The 15,244-nt window shown below is 49.7% G+C and overlaps 1 protein-coding gene across 5 annotated transcripts; it reads left to right on the forward strand.

The window, feature by feature from the left end:
• The first annotated feature begins 12,061 nt into the window (after positions 1-12,061).
• ZFAND2A (zinc finger AN1-type containing 2A) lies at positions 12,062-15,244 on the forward strand. 5 transcript variants are annotated; one of them, XM_069029655.1, is made up of 6 exons: positions 12,066-12,255; positions 12,829-12,923; positions 13,618-13,749; positions 13,937-14,088; positions 14,621-14,710; positions 15,101-15,244. In XM_069029655.1, exons 1-6 carry the CDS (start codon positions 12,201-12,203, stop codon positions 15,108-15,110), a joined length of 534 nt encoding a protein of 177 aa, XP_068885756.1. In that variant the 5' UTR covers positions 12,066-12,200; the 3' UTR covers positions 15,111-15,244. The 5 variants fall into 5 exon arrangements, with proteins under 5 accessions (XP_068885757.1, XP_068885758.1, XP_068885754.1 ...); XM_069029656.1 differs by lacking the exons at positions 14,621-14,710; positions 15,101-15,244 and adding an exon at positions 14,493-14,614 and having other exon boundaries at positions 12,062-12,255; XM_069029653.1 differs by lacking the exon at positions 15,101-15,244 and having other exon boundaries at positions 12,064-12,255; positions 14,621-14,854.

Raw genomic sequence — 15,244 nt, forward strand, 5'->3', positions numbered from 1 at the left:
ACTTCCCACCACCTACTGTTAATAGCTGGGCTAAGGCTTGCAAAATTCCTAATAGAAATCATCCTCCCAGCATCAAATACTGCCTAATCACCCCACCAAAATGGGCAACAACACAATCTTACAGCATTTCTTGTGTTCCTTGGGGAACCACCTAATCCTCCCTGTTGTCTGCCGGTTTTTCCTTGTCCTTGAGAATTTCCTGTCTAGAAAAGGCTACAGCTTTCGAGAGCTTTCAGCACTCACTGCTCGGGGCTCTCCTCCTGCTGCAGTGCCAGGAGTGGCACAGGGGCATCCCGGGCTGTGCTCTGGGGCTCACACTGCACAGTGGGCAAATCTTCACCCCAGTGAATCTCGCAGCATCCCGCCCCTCCTCGCCCTCTCGCCAGCTGCTGCGCGGCTGTGTGCGAGCGGCGCTGCCTCTTTGGGAGGTGATGAGAAGAGGGTGATGCACCGAAGTGACATGCTCAATTTCCCTCAAAGATGGTGCAGCCACAATAACATTTCTCCTGCTGATGGCGTCCATGTGTCTCTCCCTTTTCACTGGAGCTCTGTTACACACCGGGACGTGGTAGGACTGTGTGTGCACCTTCTGTTCCCCGAGCCACCCCTGCCTTTCTGGGCAGGACGAGGCCTGGCCTTCTGTGGTTAGTTTAAGAAAAACACTCTCTCGGTGATCAGTGCCTGTATGAAGTAGATGTATGGTTTCAATTCTGTCCTTGAGCCATGGATCATTTAATGTTGTCAACACATATACATCCTTCTCAAACATCCCACTGAGAATTTCTAGGGACTGTAGACAGCTTAAAGCTAGCGTTACAGCAGCAGTAGCTTCATATTTGCTTTCAGATCCACATGCATTTTTTAATACTAAAGCTTGCATAATTGCTGCTGAATTTCTAAGCAACTTCTTCAAAGGGGCAGAGGCACATTAGCAGTAGAGAACTGCTGGTGGAGCAGAAACAAGGCTTGTTGTGGGCTTATGGCTTCCCAGCAGCTGCTCAGAGAGGGTGTTTGAGGAGCCCTGAAAAAGGGCTGGGTTGGGACCTCCCAGCTTGGCGTGTGCTTGAGCAGGTTTTCTTCCTGACCATCGGGGCACTTGGCATGTGCTGCCAAGCAGCCACGGATGCTGTCTGCATTAAAAAGCATTTTAGTAATGTACTTATTTTGCCAGGGAAGCTTGCACTGACATCCTGCTTTGAAAAAAAAAAGTAGGATATGGCTCTGCCACCTTTTTCCTTTTTTTTTTCTTTGTTGTGAGTGAGGTCTGGATGTGCCTAGAAGCACAGTGAGGTGCTACATGCAATGAACATACCCTGCCAGGCGAAGGGGCCATCACAGGGCTGATTGGGGCAGGGCTATAAAAGGGGAGACAAGGTGGTTCCTCACTACACGAGAAGGATCTTCTGGTCTTTCCCAGCTGGTGGAAATGGAGCTGCAGCTGGGTGAGGGCCAGTATCTTCTGGTTTTGGGTGTTGCAGTCTCTCTCTGATGCCCCTCTGAGGTGTGCTGCTGTTGCATGGGAAGGACATCAAGCTCTGGCTGGGATGCCCATCACCACAGGCTCAGTTTCCCCTGGGTAAAGGGCAGTGACCACCTCAGGGAGAGTCACCCTCCTCTTTTAGTTGCCAGCTGCTCTTTCGGGTGCTGGGGGAAGGGACCAACGTCTGCTGGCTGGAGTGGGAGAACAGGAGGCTGTGGGTTTGCTGGAGAACCTGCACCAGGCTTCTCCTGAGAGGTATGGATGGGTATCCAAACGCTCCTCTGCCTTTGGAAATGTAGAAGGGCTGTGGGTGATGATGGCTCCCTGCACATGCAGCATCTGGGTTTGGGGATGCAGGGCTCTGCTGCAGGCACGGGAGGCAGCTCCTTCCTTCCTCCCCTGAGAAAGGGCATTTCTGGGGGTGACACCAACCCTACGCGTTCCCCTGTACTGAGGGAGCTGTCACGTCTCCACCATCCCAGCTGCTGCAGGGCCCTGCACAGTGCACCCTCCAAGGCACCTGGTCAGCCAAACTCCATCTACTGTGTCTTTATTTATTATATTGGAGCCCAGGGTAATTACTTTACAACTCTGAACATTAAATATCATTTGTCTTTTTCCAGTAGGTCCAAATCTTTATGAATTGTATCTGACGCTTGCTCCCTTCAATTATCTGTCATTAGAAAAAGTTTACTGCTGCTGCAAAAATATCAATTTGCCAGAGGTTGCAATACATTTACTCTCCACCTCTGTAATTTACAAACTTACATTCTATGATTAGAAAGAAAAATGGCTAATAGGAGAAATATTCATGCAAAATCGATACTGAATAAGATGCTGCCACCTTTTGGCTTAACCTAATTCTACATCTGGGGCCAAATTCACTCCTGGTGTAACTGCTTTCCTGGGAGCACAGCTACAGCTGTCCTGGAGCTGGCTGTGAGGGGTGGAGTGGGACGAGGAGATGAAGCACGATCCGGGGGGGCTCAGCCCCTGACTGTGAATGGGGTATGGGAAGCTGAGGTTGTGGGGTTTGCAGGCTTTGGTGAGAGGAAATTTTCCATAGCTGTGTGTCTGCAACAGAAATTTCCTTCTCGCACACCCAGAGCCAAGGTGGAGGTTCCTGGCAGGTTTGTCTCTCCCTCCAGCCATCCAGGAGGCTGTTCTTGGAGCTGTGTCCTGGATACAGGGACCAACCTTGGGCTATGGGCTTGTGTCTGTGCTGATACACTGGGAAAGGGGGACTGGGATGTGCTGAGGCTCAGCACATGGCTGAAGTTGTTTAACCAAGCTCTGAACTGGTTTGATAGTTCATCTTAGCTTGTAGGCAGCCTCCTCCCTGCCTGACAGCGTGGAACACAGCGGGACTGGCAGCACTGTCAGTCTTGGGAGCTCCTGAATGCACTTATTCTTCAATTACATGTCACTGCGACGGGCCGTGGAGCCCAAGTACTGCTGTGCTTTCAAAAGAAAACAAACCAGCGTTTAATTTTCATAGCAAAGATATTCCAAAGTGCTAAGTGCTACAGCAGAGCAATTGCAATGCTGCTCTGTCTCCTTGCCCAATGACACAGGGGTTTTTCAGCTGAATACCAGCAAGCATGTGATTAAAGGCTCTTAGGATTCTGCCGTTGTGGGATTTCCAGCAGAACTTGCTATTTCTCTCATATCTTGCCCCTTTGTTTCCCCAAGTTCAGGGCAGAGTGTGAATTTGGTAATTGCCACCTGGATTTGCTTTGCTGTCTTCCCAAGGAACTTGTTTGAATAAATTGAATTGGCAAATGTATTGTTCAGCTGCAAAGCATTGTGTCAGGAATAATGCAGGTATTTCCAGGCGCTCTATTACTGTTCTGAGCACACTGCCAGGGACAGCGAGCCCAGGCAGGAAAGCTCCCTTTGAGATGCTCCCTCTGCTTCCTCTTCAGAAAGAGGCACAGGTTTTTTGGTTGGTTGCTCCATCCTCTAAAGCAAGAGCAGAAGGAGCTGTTGGAGCTTCCCTGGCATGTGCAAAACCCCTCATCCAGTGGGGAATTTTCATTTAATAGGACCCTATGGCTTGCACTCGTGTTTCCTTCACTAAAGCAGACTTGGGTGCAGCAGCCACCTTGTTTTCCATGGAGCACCTGAGCAGTCAGTCCCACGGGTGTCAGCATTAGGTCTGTGTCAGTAGAGCTCAGGGCAGTGTGGCGGGGACAGACAGGTCCTGGGAGTGAACCTCCCTGAGAAGAATAGGGAATTAAGCTGCAGGATGGGATTAGGCTGTGGAAACTCAGCATTCAGGAGCTCAGGAGCCTAATCAAGGCACTAACCAGGTGCTGGGCAAGTTCTTTGTGTTTGGGGCTGTCACCCACTGCATCTCTTTTCTGCACTGGTGCTTCTAAGATGGAAGTGCTCTGAACATGCCAAGGCATGAAGTTTAAAGTTCCTCAGCGATATAGGCTCACCTGAATCCCTCCTAGCATGTTGTAACAGTACTAAATGTTTGATATTTCAAGATAAAGATACTGGTGCACAGCTTTCCCTTTTTCACTGACTTAAGGGCATGACTTAGTGCTGGGTCAATGGTTGGACCTGATGAGCTTAAAGGTCTTTGTCAACCTAAAGAATTCTATGATCTGATGACCAAACCAAACTCTTTGTGAGAAATGAGCTCTCCTGCCTGCAGGACCCCCCCCAGGTCAGACACACCAGCCAGGCACAACCATCATTGTGACACTGACATCTCTCCCAGTGCCAACAAAGCAGGTTCAGGAGCCCAGGACCCCCTTGAGGAGAGCTGTAACCAGTGGGAGATGGCACCACAACCCTGCAAACCTCTTGCCTGCGCTGTCAGGTGACCAGATGTCCTCAGGAGATGCAGGGGGCTCTCACAGGTGAGTGGTCTCACTGTGAGGATGCTCCATGGGACAGGGCACCACCTCCTGCCTCAGCTGGGTCTTACAGGAGGGAGGGCTGCCCAGCTATTTAAAACCCCCCAAAATCTCAGTGGGACGATTTCAGCGGTCTGCCAGGTGAGCAGGGTCCTGCAGCAGCTGCGTGGCCACAGAGGTGACCCCGCCGTGCGGGTTAGCAGGGACATGGTGCCACCTCGTGGCACGCGGCTCCGAGCGTCACGCGTCCCTGTCCTTGTGGGATGGACACCTTTCCAATGGGAGCGTCACCCTGCCGGTGCTCCACCACCTCCCAGGGCTGCTGGTGCCTCCAAGGTGATGCGTGCACCGTGGGCTGGTAAAGGCCACCAGTAAATGGGTGGTTGGGACTGATGGGTGGGGGGAAACAAGCAGAACAGCCAAAACTCTTGTCCTATCCTCTAGTCCCAGTATCGCCTGCAGAGCGGCTATGACCCAAATCAGAGTCAGCACTTTTGGAGATGGTTTCTTTAGAGCTGTCTGCCCACTATGGGATTCATGACCTAAGGCGTCCTTCTCCCCTGTCCAGCTATTCCCCCCTGGATCTGTTCTTTTCCTTCTGGCTCCCAAGCTCTGCCAGGACCCCCCTGCTCATCCTCCCCTGCTGACCTGCGGAAGGCCCACTCCTCTGTACCAAAAATGACTTTGGTCCCATCATGTGCTGACAGCATAAACAAAACCCCACTTATGAGGGTTTCAGGTCTATTTCTTAGTGCTACAAATCAGGAAGAAAGATGGCTCCATTTATCTACATAAAAATAGGAATATCAGAGGCAATGCTGAGGTTTGTTACTAAATCATCATCAACTGAAATGCTTAAGGAATAGAGTCTTGGTTTTCAGTGAAACACTTTAATTCAGAACCAGCAATGCAATGAGTAAGAAGTATTTGGGGTCTAACTTCCCTTGCTAATTGATGCCTAGGAAATCTGGGGCTCAGTATTGCTGGGTCCTGTCATGCTGTTTGCAGTATGGACTCAACAAAAAGACAATTGTTATCTCAGGAAATCTGCCATGGAGACCCCAAACCTGTTTTCTGCTAGGTAAGACATTAGTGTTTGATCAGCGACCAGAAATCACCTGATAAGGGATTTATTTTTCCACTACTATTAGAAAGGCTGTTGCAATGACTCCCACCCTTTGAGACAGCATTTTCAGAGCTACCCTCTGTACCCATCCCACTGCCAGCTTGACTGCTCTCTGTGCTCCTTCCTTTTGAGCTGGGGCATTCCCAAACAGCAAAGCAAATGGATTAATTCTGCTGATTTTTTTGTTCCTCCTGTACAGATCCTTCCTGGGTGCTCTAAAAGGGGGTTGGAGACATAGTGGGTATCAGAGTCAGTGGGAAATATGATGGGGTTTACCTCTAAAACACCAAATATGAGATTTTCCCCAGAGGTCCAAGAGCTGGAATTGGGAGCATTTTGTCTCTGAAGTTCAGCCGACAAAGCCAAGGGCTTTTTCGTATAACCCAAGGAGATAACATTCTTTACAGGTATATATCACCAAAAATTAGCCATCAGAGGTGATCCTTTCCAGTTTATTTCATAGTTTAGGGAGAGGTTTTTAACGAATAGACCGTTCTCCTGAAGAAGTGAGCTCCTGCTGGTACAATGGTATCTGTGTAAATCCGGCAGCAGAACGGGGGCTGCCGATGAGCCCTTAGGCACTTAGCAAGGATTTACCAAGGAGCCTAAGGGCTGATACACACTTGAAACTCAATGGGATTTAGGTGCCTAAATGCAGTAGGCTGCTTGGAAAATCCCAGCCTTTGAAGTTAAAGTAGGCACTGACAAAAAAAAATGGTTAAAACCCCTTAAAATAATAAATGTCAGACTAATGCCACCATGAAGGCAGTGGGTGCTTGGAGTTGAGCACCCGAAACAAGGCAGTGGGAGGTGGCCACTGAAGGCAATCAAGAGGCTCCACCAGCATGAAGAGCTCCATCCCTGGTGTCTCCCGCTCCATCAGGAATTGCAGTAGGGTTTCTCCAAATCATTTCCCTTTCTGACAGATATCTCCTTGTGTGGGAATGATCCAGGATGTTTGGCTGTGGACATCCAATGTATGAGGAAGACATTAAAAATGCTTTTCTATTTTTTGTGGAGAAGAATCTTAGGGCATTAAAAGTTGGAGAACTCATCTTCATTACCTCTCTTTAAAGTTAGTTATGAATTGAGAATGGCTCTGCTCATATTTCTCTTTTATTTGCTATCTCCCCAGGCTAAAGTGTTGTCTATTTATCTTACAGATTAGGTTACTTTTTATGGGGTTCCTGCTATTATATTTCACCTCTAACTTTGTTAGTTTGTGTTTGCTATTAAATTATGTTGAATAAAATGGGCGGCTGAAGGACATTTATCAGCTCCATCCTGAAATGAGGTTCTTAATCCTGTTTCTGGGCCTGCCCCTGTAGCCCAGCCCACGGGGACGGAATCAGGTATGTAAGAAGGGCAGCAGACAAGTGTTTGTATCAGCCACAGGCTTTGCAGGGTGAAGCTGCAGGAGAATCGTGCCTGTAACGCCAGTCGGTTCATGTACAGTGATTTTGGAGGCATCTCTTCAGAAGCAGGTTCTAATAATATTGACATCATCACAAGATAAGATCCAGGACTAGTTAAATCACAGCCTCGCAACTCAGTGCTCCTTTGAGGATTAGAAGAAGTCGCTGAGCTGTCACTCTAAAGCTGATCATGGACTCGTTTAACTATGTCATCCCATAAGACAGCCCTTTCAATTATGTCAACCTGTCTGCTCTCCCTAGACTCTAATTTTAGAGCAGCAGTAGCTAATATTCTTGGAAAACTGATCCGCCTCTACAGATCTCTCCTCTCTGTCTGCTGCTGTTAACAGAGTATCCTGTGGGGAGATCGGACTGCTTTACTTCCCCTCCTGTAATAAACCTAATAAAAATAGGTACCATTAGGTTCCTTTGTGTGTGGTCTCTTTAAGACACTTATCTGAGCTATGTAATGGAGATGTCATGTCTCCTCCACAGAGGGATCTGGCAGCACCACAGGGTCATTGCAATAAAAATAAAATTCAGTTTTAAGAGCCTGGTAGGAAATTATGAGGCGAAAAACAGGACATTGGGATTGGAGTTCAGAGGCCTGGAAAAGGCAAATGAGAGCTGGAGTCACTGGAATGTTAATGCAGTGGCTCTGCAGCTGGAGCAACAAGCAGGATGCTGGTGCAGAAGGACTGCACGAGGTGGCCTTGGAGCCACCAGGGACAGTGGACTCATCTGTGTCTTCTGGATGGTGTTGGGAGGAGATTGGGGCACACAAGGCAGAGAGGAGGTGGATGGACCTGGTTGTCTTGGCCATGGACATCTCTGTGCTGTGCTGTCATAACCCAGGGTGGTGGGAAGGGGACAGACCCTGCTCTGAGAGACAGAACCACATCCCTGGCTCTTCATCTGTGTCGTGTCTGTGTCTGGCAGTGATGTTGGACAGTTGTTCCCCTGCTGTCCCATGAATGTCCTCTTCAGAAGCATTTTATCCCCCCTTTAGGATGCAATGTGGGTCCTAAGGCAGACCATGCTGGTGTGGTGGGGTGCATAGTAATGTTTAATACCCCAACAAGAGGCAGTCCCGTGGACTGGATGGAGAGGAAGGGAAAGACAAAGAGAAGAGTATGGGACATGGGCAAAAGCAATAGGCCTCCTCCCATAAAAGCCAGAAAGGAAGTAGAAGGGATGGATGGGGAAAGAGGAGGCAGAGAGTCTGTGCAGACACAAGGGAGGGAGGTGATCCCCATCCATTCCACCCAGTGTCACCATTCTGGCAGTAAAGGGGCCAGGCCTTCCCTTTGCAGATCAGGTTATGTAAAACTAACACTCCACAGGCTGCCGGGGAACGGTGCCTCCCCCAGACTCCAGCAAGTTAGTTACACATAGCTTTCCTTTCACAAATCCACGTTGGCTGCCCCTAATCAAATTCTGCTTCCCAAGCAATTTCCCTTGCTAATTCCTCCCGAATCAGCCCTAACCCACCTATCCCCCTTGTCGCTAAGCTAGCCAGCCTCTAATCACACACTGCACTGTGTGATCCCTTCCCAAGTAATACAGGGTTCGGCACTTTCCTCTGGTTCTCAGCAGCCTAACCTGTCAGGAGCAACCTTCTAAAAATATCACTAAAGACCTCAGCTAATTTCTAATCCTCGTTTCTATTAAGACGGCTGCCTGTACTATGTGGGTTTCCAGACTTGGGATTTACAGTCTTCCTTAAGAGCATCTAATCTGTGTAGAGCCATTTCTGTTGTTATCCATAAGCAAACTCCTCCCTTCTCCACCACAAAACATGATCCCTTTGGCAGCGGCTCTCCAGTCTGCAGGGCACTCTCAGCCAGCCAGGGAAGACACCAGCCTCTTCCTCTCTGCCTAGCTCACCCCATTACTTTTTGGCAAGCCTTCCCAGGGAGATCACTGGGCTCCCACTCCTCTCAGGCACTGGGTAGGTGTTTTGTATGAAACAAATCAGCCTGTGAGCTCTGCAGGATGTGTTTTTTTTGCACCTCCCAAGTTTTTTAGTTGTGTAAATCGTATAAGGAAGCTGATGTATAATAGAGCCAAGCTCTTGAAGCACCTTGGATAACTGGACTTTCTCTTACTATTTGTATTTGGGTATTTTTTGCTGTTTCATCTTCCTTTTTAAAATTCACCTGTCCCAAACTGCCAGAACCAATCAAGTCAGAAGAACAAAAGAAACAGAGGAGAATGCCATACTCTGGCTGTCCCCTGGCACACACCAGGGATCTGGCTCAGCCCAGGCAAATGAAGTCTTTTTAAATCACAGGCCACTGGCCAAAGAACCCTGGTGGAAGATGCTGCAGGATTGTATTGTCAAGTGCCAGGCATGTCTGTGTCCCAAAAGGAGCACTAAAGAACACCCAGAGCTCTCCCTGGGCTTGAGAGCACCAGGCTTTGCATCAAACGCCACAGTGGAGGAGGTGGAATCAGAGCCTGCCCTTCACAAACCAAAGATGTGTGGCAGAACCCAGTGCTCTGTCAGCACAGTTGCTCTGTGGAGTAAGGGTTTACATGAGGAGATTTGGTAATTTTATGGGTTCAGGAGAGAAAATTAATTGAAGAGTGGGAAGAGTGTCTAGCTGATGACATGGTATCATTTAATCCAGCAGGGAAGTGCTCCAAGTGGGTTGGCTGTCAGCTGGCACGCACAGCAGGAGTCACATGAGTGCCACGTTGGAGGGTGACGTGGAAGGTGGAGGAGTGGCACATGCCATTCCCAGAGTTTAACAGCACAAAGTGGCCTGTGCAGGCAGTCAGCACATGCAATCCTAACGCGCCCCTTCGACCTCATGGCTCCACTCTGCATCCGAGTCATGCACTACAGCAGAGTCAGGTGTTTTCCGGGGAGAGCAGGGGCAGAACAACACTTTGTCATTTCTCAATCCTGTAGCAAATGTCATGAAATCAATAGTCCTCCTCTGTTCCGTGTGAAGCCAGTATTGTCACACACCTCCAAGATCAGCATTTCTAAAATACACCTTGATCTCAAGGTGCCTTGCCAAAGTGAGACAAGCATTTAAAAACAGAGACCAGGTGGGAAAGTTTCTGGTTGACTTGTGCAAACCCACAGATGCAGCTGAGGCTTGTCCACCCAAACCAGTGAGCACAGTCCACTCAAACCAGTTGCAGCCCATTGCAGCTTGTCCACCCTGACCAGTTTAGCCCATGCTGAAGTCCTGCAGCAGGGCCCTGAGCACCAGCCTGCTGTGACAAGAACACCCTCTCTCATCAAGCTCTCTGAATTTATTTTGAAGTTCAGAAGTACCATAATTTAAGCATTGCAATCCAGAGGGATGGTGCAGCAGCCGAAGCTGTGACGAAAAACCGAAATAAGAATGGCAGGGGCAAAGGATCACTCCAGTGATCCCAGTCCGACGTGGGCTTTACTGTGTCGTTCTCCCACGTGTCCCATGGCTATGACAGCCCTGCACTCTGATCCCTTTGGGCGCCTGCACAACAGGGAACTCACAGCAGCAGCAATGCTTGTGGCTTGTGGATGTGATTCCTTGCGGAAGCTGGAGAGCCCTTGCCTTCATTACCAACCCCTCTCACCTCCACCCTGAACTCAACTGCATGCCCTTCCCCTTGCCTTGTTGCCCCAAGTCCTTTCTCACCCCAATGCCTATCTTCATCCTTACCCCCATTCCCATCCTCATCCCCATCCTCATCCTTACCCCCACCCCCATCCCCATATCCCCATCCCCAAACCCCATCCCCAATCCCCTCCCATTCCCATCCCCAATCCCCATCCCCATTCCCCGTCCCCATCCCCAATCCCCATCCCCATTCCCATCCCCATCCCCATCCCCATCCCCATCCCCATTCCCCCAATCCCCATCCCCATTCCCCATCCCACCCCCATCCCCAATCCCCATCCCCATCCCCATTCCCCATTCCCCATCCCCATTCCCCATCCCCATCCCCATTCCCCATACCCCATCCCCATTCCCCATTCCCCATCCCCATTCCCCTTCCCCATTCCCCATTCCCATTCCCCATCCCCCATCCCCATTCCCCATTCCCATTCCCCATCCCCCATCCCCATTCCCCATCCCCCATCCCCATTCCCCATCCCCCATCCCCATTCCCATTCCCCATCCCCCATCCCCATCCCCATCCCCATCCCCCATTCCCATTCCCCATCCCCATCCCCATCCCCATCCCCATCCCCATTCCCCATTCCCCATTCCCATTCCCCATTCCCATCCCCTTCCCCATCCCCATCCCCATCCCCATTCCCCATTCCCCATTCCCATCCCCATTCCCATCCCCATTCCCCATCCCCATTCCCCATTCCCATTCCCCATCCCCATCCCCATTCCCCATTCCCCATTCCCATTCCCCATCCCCATTCCCCATTCCCATTCCCCATCCCCATCCCCTTCCCCATCCCCATTCCCCATTCCCCATCCCCATTCCCCATTCCCCATCCCCATTCCCCATTCCCATTCCCATCCCCATTCCCCATCCCCATTCCCCATCCCCATCCCCATTCCCCATTCCCCATCCCCATTCCCCATGCCCATCCCCATCCCCATTCCCCATCCCCATCCCCATTCCCCATTCCCCTTCCCCATCCCCATCCCCCATTCCCCATCCCCATTCCCCATTCCCATTCCCCATCCCCATTCCCCATTCCCATTCCCCATCCCCATTCCCCATTCCCCATTCCCCATCCCCATCCCCATCCCCATCCCCATCCCCATCACCATTCCCCATCCCCATTCCCCATTCCCCATTCCCCATTCCCATTCCCCATCCCCATTCCCCATTCCCCATTCCCCATTCCCATCCCCATCCCCATCCCCATCCCCATTCCCCATCCCCATTCCCCATTCCCATTCCCCATCCCCATCCCCATCCCCTTCCCCATCCCCATTCCCCATTCCCCATTCCCCATTCCCCATTCCCCATCCCCATCCCCATCCCCATCCCCATTCCCCATTCCCCATTCCCCATTCCCCATTCCCCATTCCCATCCCCATTCCCCATCCCCATTCCCCATTCCCCCAATCCCCATCCCCAGGCCCCGCCCCCAGCCGTGACTCAGCCGCCCCCCGGCCTCCCATTGGCTGCCCGCCGGGCACGCGCAGCAGACGGCGGCGGCGGCGGCGCGCCATTGGCTCGGGCGGCCGTGACGTCACGGGCGGCGGCCGTGCGGCGGGAGCGTGAGTCAGCGCGAGGCTGCGCTGAGTCAGCGCCCGGAGCCGATAAAGCCGCGCCCGTCCGTCTGTGCCCGGCCGTGTTCGTGTCCGTGTCCTCGTCCCCGGAGCGAGGGTCCCATGGAGCTCCCGTGGCTGGGCGAGCACTGCTCCGAGCGCTCCTGCAAACAGCTGGGTAAGTGCGGGCTCGGACCGAAGCCCCGGGCTGCAGTCGCCGAGCAGCGCCCGCGCGGGGGGACTGGTCACGGAGGGGTAACGCGTGTACTGGGGGCCGGTGCTGGCCCCCGAGGCCGTACAGGGCTGCTGTGGGTCGTGGCACGCACCAGTGCTGCTGCTGGAGTGCCCCCTCAGTAGGTCTAGGGGAAGAGTGAGAGCTGTTGTTGCTGTGCGTGTCGAACTGTTAAGGGATGGCTTTTCATGAATAAAGTTATTTTCGAAGCTGGGCTTTGGATTTGTACTTCAGCTCTTAGCTCTTGACTAGTTGCTTACTAAGGTTTCTGCATTCGAGGAGCTCCTGAGGTACTTATGGCTTGTGTTCGTCTTACACTGCAGATAAAAAGAGGAAAACTTATCACTCTTGGGTTTTCAGTTCTAATATTTGTGAAGAATGATCTAATCTCTTTAGAGATAATTGGATTGTGACTAGACAAAAATTTCTTTAGAATTTATTTGTAGCCTTTTGTGAGTACCCTTAGAGTTGCTAACTTTGTACCGTGAAAATCTGTTTTCTTTTTTATTCTTCTCCCAGATTTCCTTCCTCTGAAATGCGACGCATGTGGGGAAGTGTTCTGTAAAGATCACATCCGTTATGATGACCACAAGTGCAGCTCTGCCTACAAGAAAGTGAGTTCCTGTATGATGTGAGTCAGTAATTCACCCTGCAAATTGCTAAGTCATTTATAAGCTGCTCTGAACCTTCACCTGTGGTTTCAATAAAAGTGGATGGGAGAACCACAAGATGCAAGTTAATGATGTATCCAGATTTCAAATATATAGAAACATGACATTTCAGAGGTCACTACTGCTAGATTCTAGTTTCTTTCTCTCATAGTACATCTCCTTAGAGAGGAGTGTTTTATATTTTAAATAATGTATTGTGGTCTAAAATTTTCTGCAGTCCAAGTCCTGTAAATTGAAGGACAACAAACATGAAACTACAGCAGAAATAAATAGAATAAGTGGGGCCAAACTTTGATCTCTGGCCTGTACTTGGGCTTTGAAGTATTCAAAGGCTGTAATTCCAGAACAGCCAAAAAGATATTTAAAGTCAATTTGCCAAATATGTTGCTACAAATTGATTTGGCAAAGCATGTCTGCATGATTTTTGGAAATTGATTTGCAGTTACTGTTGTGAAGTGTATCTTTAAAAGCATTAGCAAATGAGACCATGAAACACTTAGGAATATGCTTCTATCATCTATGGGTAAGAGAAGAGGAAGGATAGAAAAATAGGGTTGGACTTGATTATCTTAAAGGTCTATTTCAACCTAAACAATTCTATAATTCTGTGATTCTGATCTGTGTTGTGTGTTCTTAGAATGTGCAGGTCCCAGTGTGTCCCCTCTGTAACACACCTATCCCAGTGCAGAAGGGAGAAATCCCAGATATTGTGGTTGGAGCACACATAGATAAGGACTGCAAATACAATCCAGCACAGCAAAAGCAGAAGGTAAGAAAACTGCTGCTGAAGTCTAAACTCTCTTCCTAATGCTTGTGAAGCTGGGCCTTCTGGCAGCAGACTGTAAAAACTTGTTCTGCTTCATCTTAGCTCTAAGGGTGCTTGAACATTTGTGCTTCAACTTGGTCACTGCTCAGAGAAAGCAAACATTGCCAACTTCCTGTCCTCTCTTACTTAGATCTTCACAAACAAATGCTTAAAGCCAGGCTGCAAAAGGAAAGAGATGATGAAGGTGGTTTGTGAACAGTGTGGTGGCAACTTCTGCATCAAACACCGGCATCCTCTGGACCACGACTGCAAAGGGAGCAGCCAGCCCATCTCCAAGGCAGGGTGAGCTGTACTTGTGGTACTTCAGCTCAAGATGAGATTTCAGGGCTGGTATCAGGGGTTGGTGGGGAGCTTGGACAGACAGGGAATTCTGGAAACTACAGGTCATGTCAATAAAATAGCCATGAGTTCCTCTTTGCATCTCAGGCTGAATTTCTGAAATGTCAGCCTTAATTTCTGAGCCAAGAGAAAAGGCTTATCAAATGCTTTCCTGAATTTTCAAGCTTACCTGTGTCAGTCTCTCCTAATTGAGAATAATCGCTGGCAAACTCAAGCACCCTTTGAGGTCTGGCTCCAAATACTAGAATCCTAAAACTCTGTCCAGCACCTTGAAGTAACCACAAATAATCAATACCCTGACAAGCCAAGTTTAAACTTAATTTTAACAAAAGATCTGTCTCTTGCAGGCAGACATACCTTGACTGTTCTGTGCAGTAGGAGTGTGAGATGTGTGACAGATGCAGATGATTAAACTGGATGGAAGAGTGGAACTACAGAGTGCATAGGTGCTGAGCCTGGTTGTATTTGTTCCTAGATATGCAGCTCTGATGAGAGCCTCTCAGCCCTCCTTCAAGTCCCCGGGAGCAATTGGAGTGCCATCTAATGGGAATCGTCAGCACAACAGGTATCAGCGGCACAAGGAGAAAAAGCAAACATTTAAGACTAGGCTGCTGTCCACACGGGCACCAGTGCCAGTGTCACACCTCTGACTGCTCTAGAGTTGGTAGCTGACCTGTAAATGCTGTTGGGAGTGCAGCACAGGGGCACTCACTGCTTCTCTACAGTGATTAAAGTGGCCACATAGCCACAAGCATGAGGACACCAAATTGTTGTATTTGCAGCTTGGTCTCCCACCTGCTCAGTGAGTTTGGAAAAATGGTGTGTCATCAGAATGCTCAGGAAAGCACAGCAGACACCTGAATTAAATTAAATGGCCCAAGCCCTTCCCTGGCATGTTGTAACTCCTTGTGACTGGAAGTTCGAGCTGTGTAACCAGTGCATTTTTGTCTTTCAGGTGCAGATAGTAGAGGCTCTTCACATCTGGATCAAACCTTTATTTTAGAGTTAATCTTTTCTCTCTCTCTTCAAATTTCTATGCAATTAACTTATTTTTGTATCATAATTTTGTGTGCATGCAATAAACCATTACCCTTTCCAA

This window comes from Aphelocoma coerulescens, chromosome 14, assembly GCF_041296385.1.
Source record: "Aphelocoma coerulescens isolate FSJ_1873_10779 chromosome 14, UR_Acoe_1.0, whole genome shotgun sequence".
Taxonomy (NCBI): domain Eukaryota; kingdom Metazoa; phylum Chordata; class Aves; order Passeriformes; family Corvidae; genus Aphelocoma; species Aphelocoma coerulescens.

Excerpts from the sequence above, each read along its gene's own strand:
- ZFAND2A (XM_069029653.1), top strand. The coding sequence starts at position 12,201 with ATGGAGCTCCCGTGGCTGGGCGAGCACTGCTCCGAGCGCTCCTGCAAA. Across the intron at positions 12,924-13,617 it reads GCAGCTCTGCCTACAAGAAA|AATGTGCAGGTCCCAGTGTG; the intron begins GTGAGTTCCTGT and ends GTGTGTTCTTAG. Across the intron at positions 13,750-13,936 it reads CAGCACAGCAAAAGCAGAAG|ATCTTCACAAACAAATGCTT; the intron begins GTAAGAAAACTG and ends TCTCTTACTTAG.